The sequence below is a fragment of the Monopterus albus genome, unplaced genomic scaffold, assembly GCF_001952655.1.
Source record: "Monopterus albus unplaced genomic scaffold, M_albus_1.0 scaffold4.1, whole genome shotgun sequence".
NCBI classification, from domain to species: domain Eukaryota; kingdom Metazoa; phylum Chordata; class Actinopteri; order Synbranchiformes; family Synbranchidae; genus Monopterus; species Monopterus albus.
The window spans coordinates 6,482,909-6,489,384 of NW_018127884.1; the positions used below are offsets into that span (position 1 = coordinate 6,482,909).

At 40.5% G+C, this 6,476-nt stretch overlaps 1 protein-coding gene across 1 annotated transcript in view; it reads left to right on the forward strand.

Annotated features, from left to right (window-relative positions):
- The first annotated feature begins 227 nt into the window (after positions 1-227).
- Positions 228-6,476, forward strand: part of hnf4b (hepatic nuclear factor 4, beta) — a 7,915-nt gene continuing 1,666 nt past the window's right edge. The window contains exons 1-7 of the mRNA XM_020606347.1: positions 228-293; positions 1,387-1,558; positions 1,852-1,946; positions 3,687-3,796; positions 4,433-4,588; positions 4,782-4,869; positions 5,030-5,182. Coding sequence (XP_020462003.1) covers positions 260-293; positions 1,387-1,558; positions 1,852-1,946; positions 3,687-3,796; positions 4,433-4,588; positions 4,782-4,869; positions 5,030-5,182 — 808 coding nt within the window. The 5' untranslated portion in view covers positions 228-259. The remainder of the gene's footprint in view (positions 294-1,386; positions 1,559-1,851; positions 1,947-3,686; positions 3,797-4,432; positions 4,589-4,781; positions 4,870-5,029; positions 5,183-6,476) is intronic.

Consider the following 6,476-nt stretch of genomic DNA (forward strand, 5'->3'; position numbering starts at 1 on the left):
CAAGGAAACAAAAACAAAAGCTGCCAAATACGGTGAAGAAGAAAAAGTAATGGGCTCACACATGGGAGACCTGCCGAGAGAGAACGCTGAGCTGAATACGTGATCTGGAAGCTGCAGTCAATACTGGGGGAGTTTTGCATATCAACCAGTTTCAAAAACCTTCTAAACATAGAGCCTCACCAGAACCATGAAGCTTACTTGGACTAACATTAAACAGGAGGACAACCACTGCAGGACAGACACTGAGCACATAAACAACATGATGGTGATACCACTGCAAAGAAATACAACAGGTATGACGATAACTTTATATAGTTCCCATTATGGTCTCATGTCCTTTATAATCTCTGTCATGATTATTATTAGGGCTCTGCCGAGCTGAATCAGGCTGCTTCCTTGCCACTTTAAATGAAACAGCTTTACCAACATACCACTCTTCAAATCCAGATAACTGCAAGGCAAATGTATTCTAATCTCTTAATTCAATCTAACTGATCTTTGACCACAGAAAGCCTTTTCCTTGTTAAATTGTAATCCCTAGCTGCTTCATCTCCCTAAACTAAGTATGCAATTTACATATATTATAGCCTGGGGTTTGTACAGTACAAGCATCAGTGCAGGAACCCTGCACCAAGAATGTGTATTTGACAGTCAGTGTTTTTAACGAGACACGATCCTGCAGCAATCAAACACTGGCAGGATGCAGCTTAGTGCAACATGGAAGGAGACTGAATTTAAACAGAGTGCCCAATGTAAAATTAGCCAGAGGAGAGTAGTGGACTTTGGCTCGCCACTGACCTGTAACTACTTTAATTAAATGGGGAGTTTCCACTTCCTTTCGAGTAATAAGTAGTAGTGCTCCTCTGAGGCCTATGGCACTGGCAGCCACGCAGCGCAGCCACATCTGTACATGTAACCTTACTTTTATTATCATCACCCCTACTCCTGCCAGACCTACGAAACAGTGCCCAAGTGAATCCTAAGTAAGTTCACCTTCAACGCCTTGCTGCGAAGTTATACTCTTGTACAGTTATTTCTCTTCACAGAGGTGGAATAAGATTCATTATATGCCTTCACTGATGAAAGGGATCATGAATGACTGTTTCTGCCAAGGTGTCTGTCTGCTCTTAGCAAAGCTAATGTTCTCTCAGTGGGTGATCTGTCTCAGATACTTAGGAAGCTTGTTAGCTCCAGAGATATTTATTTATTCAATAGCAACTAAATAAAAGGGGTCTATGTCTTAAAGGTCATAGAGAATCCCACTCCCCCACAATGCTAATGTCCATCACTTGTCTCCAGTTCAAACATTTTCCCAGGCATTTTCATTGTATACTGTAATATTTTTGTTTTATCAGACATCTGTTTCTACCATCTTTAAATTGACAGATTCACAAGTGTCTGCACAGACCTCATCACTGTCACAGCCTGACAGAGGTAAGGCTCTGTGTTCTATATGTGCCGACAGAGCCACAGGTAAACATTATGGTGCATCCAGCTGTGATGGTTGCAAGGGCTTCTTCAGGAGGAGCATTCGCAACAACCACACTTACAACTGTAGGTGAGTTTGATCATCGATTCTCCTCAGAAGAAGAGATCATTAACAACACCACTGTATTCATTTTATATAGCGATATAAATAACAACAAAGTTGAGAATTTAAAAAAAAGAAAATCACTCAAGTTGAAATGGGAAGTTGGTTTGTGGTGTTAAAGGTATCACCTATTGTAAAGTAGGGTGAGGAGATGTACTGTATCACAGAGGAAAACAGGAAACTTCACCTTGAATATTCAAAATGTAAAACTGTGTCTGCTTTGGAAAATATTAAAAGGGAACCCCACCTATATTTTTCAGGTTCAACAGGCAGTGTATTGTGGACAAAGACAAAAGGAACCAGTGTCGTTCCTGCAGACTCCAAAAGTGTTTCAAGGCTGGAATGAAAAAGGAAGGTCAGAGAAACATTTGCTACATATCCCCTGAAGCAGCGTTCTTTTTATATTTAATACTATGCACTGTCAGTCTTGAAATTCTAAATATGCAATTAAAACACAAGAGCCTGCATAATGTTTTACATACGTATATATGTATGTAAAAATTGATGTTTCACCATATAGCATTTACATTTAAAACAGGTCTACCTCTAGAAAAAAATAAGGATATCAAGGTGGTTCAATAGAGAAAGAGATATTTTTCTTCCACTCAGCAATGTATGCATGTTTGTTTATGTGCTCGTTTGCCTTATATCTCCCATTGACTACCACAGATAGGTACAGAGAAAGAGATGCGATCAGAAGGGCCTTGAATAGTCTCTACACATAAATAATTAACAAGGCTGAGCATAAGCAAATATTTGCTCTGCAGTTTTCTGGAAAGATGTTGCTCATTGCCCCTTGAAGTGAAGGCCAGTGCTACTAATTTAAATGTTTACTTCACTGATTTGTCTGGTTTGCATAATATGCTGTAATATCACTTTCAAATTAAGCCAGAAGTACAACTGTGGTAGAAGAAAAGCATGAAACACTACTTCGGCAGCCGGTCCCACTCCCTGTAAGTGTTTTAATCTAAATCCAGAGTCAACTGATGTTCCATAGAAGATTCATTTGTAACATTGTCATGCAGGACCATGTCAGTGGAGCACAGAGGGGGGCCTCCTGCTCCTTCTCCTCCTCTAGTTTGATTAATGCGCTCCTGATTGGTCGCTGAGAGGACAGTTCTGATGACTGATTGCTCTGACTCTCAGTCTTGTTGTCTGACTTTGTAGAGACATATTGGAATCAATCTGAGGTCATCCAGATTGCTCTGTTCATAATGAGTCTCACAGAGGAGTTATCAACACGCGATGACAGCTCCTCTGCTAATCATAAATTCCCACCATCGAGCACCCAGGCGTCCACGCCCACTTTTTATTGTCGGTGGCAAATATAAGAAGCTGCTGTCAACATTTGAATATTAAATCTACACAACAGGGTTAAAACATTACCCTCTACAGCTCTACATTTTCAGAGTATATCAGAAAAATGTTTCCCTAATGTATATTTGCTGTTTTCTCTTTGTTTGCCACTTATTTCTTATCAGTGAGAAACTTTGAGTACTAATAGAAAGGAGAGGATACATCAAACGTCAGAGGAGATTAAAGGGAGATACAGTATAACACTACAAATTCTTTCCATCAGTATTATAAATAAGATTTCTGGTCATTATTTTTTTTACTCTTAAATCACTGTTTTTGTATGCCCAATATGCATCATAAAATGTTAACAAAAATGTAGGTTTCATCGTGTTGCAACATTTCAATACAGAGTACATGCTGTACTTTTCTACCCATTCATATCAATTCCCCATTTATTCCCCATTTGAGACTATGACATTTAATTACACCACACTACTTTACACCCTGAGACAAACAGACTTGAATCCCCAAACAGAAGGAGACTTCAGGAGACAGGAGATTTGTTGTTGTTTTTTTCTCTAATTTCTGCCACATTTGCAAAATAGGCAACATTTGGCATTGCTAATGTTGCTATGAACAGTAACTTCAATGTCACAGAGGACAGAGGGACCTTGTGCAAGGAAAGAGAAGGTCTTTTCTTTCACAACATGTTTGCACTCAAGGTGAGAAAAAATGTGGAGTGATGTCTGGAGAAGCCAAGAAACTTCTCTGATGGTTCTTTCCTCTCCTTAATCTCCAGCTGTTCAGAATGAGAGAGACTGCATCAACGGCCAGAGAGCCAAAGGCCCCCAAACACTGGGCACTCTGTCCATCAGCGTGCTGCTGAGGGCAGAAGCTAGTGTGCACCAGGTAAAAAAAACGTTGCTACAGATTTCAAATACAAAGTTCTGTGACCGAAATAGGCAGTTATATTTCTCATATATAACAGCAAAAGGACACCTTCTTTGTTTATGGAAATCATCTAGATGAAGGTCAAAGACAAAGAGGATATGGGTTACATTTCAGACAGGCAGCCATTAGCAGCAGGCTGGATTCAGTTACTCTTTAGAAATTACAAAATTGCAGAGGAGCCTCATCTACTCATAGCCAGTTTAATTGCACCACAAGGTCTCGGATTGGGTGTCAATGTTCAATTACCTTGAAATGCATAATAACAACCAGATATATGCTTTTGCATGTAAGAGGAATGCACTGAAATAACTTAGAAAAAATTAACTGCTGTTTCCATGATCATCATGTGCTCTCCATCCAGCAGTGTTTACCGCTGATCCATTAAAAAAAAAAAAACCTCCTCTGCTGGCCTTGTCTTGCTTTAACCTTTACACACTCTCACCAAAGTGCTCATACACTTAGCAGCATCATCACCCACCTCATTTATTCCCCTTCCCACCTATATACTCATGCAACTTTTTCTAAAGTTTATTCCCAGACTCCAGCATCACCTGAGTCCCAATGGGAACTCACATTATGTTTTGCTGCTCTCAGCTCTCAGCACTGGTCTCACCTTGGTGCCATGACTTCCACACCAAGAAGACAGCATGTATGGGAGACATGTTTGAGTCCATGAAGCAGCAACTCCTCCTGCTGGTGGAATGGGCGAAACACATCCCTGAGTTCTGCAGCCTCCCATTAGATGACAGGGTATGAAGGGGACTGAATATCTGAAGAGCTAACATATGCCTGTCCATGCAGAATGAAGTAACTGTAGCTGAATTTTTTTAACCTGGGCTCAATGAATGTTTACATTTCACAGTTTAGGTTAATGTTTTGGCTGACTGGCAATTTGCATTTTACAGTTGTACAGTATATGATGTCTATGCATGCCTTTTTGCAGGTAACCCTGCTACGAACCCACTCTGCAGAAAATCTTATTCTAGGCGCAGCAAGACGCTCTCTGCCCTACAACAATCTCATTCTTTTAGGTATGACAGATCAAATGGGTTGTGTGTGTGTGTGTGTGTGTGTGTGTTTATTTCATTATTCAGTTATGTGCCTAAAAAAGCAATTCTTTTTAAGTTTTGCATGCATCTACATTAATCATGCTAAATATCTTGCATAACAGTGGATATGTCTATTGAGCAGGTAACAACTTTGTGATCCCCCTGAGAGGTGCAGAAGTGGAGGTGTCTAAAGTGGCTTTCAGAATCCAAGAGGAGCTGGTAAAACCTCTCAGAGACCTGGACATCACAGACAAAGAGTTTGCCTGCCTCAGAACCATTGTCTTCTTTGCACCAGGTCAGTCCAGTCAGTCTGTGAGACACTGACTGTGCATAGTGGCTCTGATTTTTGTTCTGCCACTTGACATCATTCATTGTACCAGACAAAGACTAACCTCTGTTTGTTTTCTTGGTCTTTTGCATCTGTAGTTTAGTCTGAGTGGTCTGGCATTAGCGTGCTTCAGGGAGATTTTCAAATAATATCAGGATGCGGTGAAGTTCTTGGCAGTCAGGCAGCGCTGCCAAATTTAATGGTCCATTTATCTGAGGCAGTCGTAGTAGATGAGGCTGGAGGACCAAAGACCCTGACAACTGAACTGGCAAAGGGAGTTAACTGCCCCACACCCCAGCAAAGGCAGCAAAGCTAGGGAATATCACACAACTTTCATTCAGAGATAATTTGTATCATCACCTAAAAATATTTTTACTTTACTATTAGTGAAAATGTATTACTATATTATTTTATATTTTGCCTGTTATGCCACACTGGTCTGTGACAAGGTTTTAATGGTCACACAAACAGGAAAATGATGAGACAATTTATTGATGTATTTTACACAGATGCATCTGTCTATCATCTATACCTCTTATCCTGAAGAGAGTCGCGGGGGCTGGAGCTAACCCCAGCTGACACTGGGTGAGAGGCGGGGTACAGCCTGGAATTACACAGATCCGAGTTTGTCAAATCTAAGTTTGGCACTCAGTTTAATAAGGTCAAAGGTCAAAGTGTTTATTTGTCATATGCGCAGTTAGGAAACGTGTTTCCCTGTACAATGAAATTCTTACTTTGCTGTTCACGTGAATGCCACAAAATACAAATGAAATATAAAGGTTTTTTTTTTTAGAGTTGTCTTTTTTTTCTTTTTTTTAAATATAAAGTAGATAAATAAGTAACATAAAATCAAAGGCACTTTAAGAAGCAAATGCAGCAGTATAATAAAAACATATAAGAATATAATAAGAGAATGTATGCTGCATGGGAGCAGCATGTGCAACAGTCAACAGTCAATGTGCAATTATGCATGAATGTAAACAGTACATGACGTATTTCCAGGTAATAAACTCCTCAGCTGTTTAGGAGTCTGATGGCAGAGGGAAAGAAAGAGTTTTTCAGTCTGGAGGTCCCGCATTTCACACTTCTGAACCTCCGGCCTGAGGTTAGGGAGGCAAACAGTCCGTGCTGGGGGTGGGTGGGATCTTTGAGGATGGAGGCAGCTTTCCTACGCACCCTGCGGTGGTAAATGCTTTGCAGAGAGGGCAGTGGAGTCCTAGTGATCTTCTCCGCAGTCTTTACCACTCTCTGCAGGTGCTTG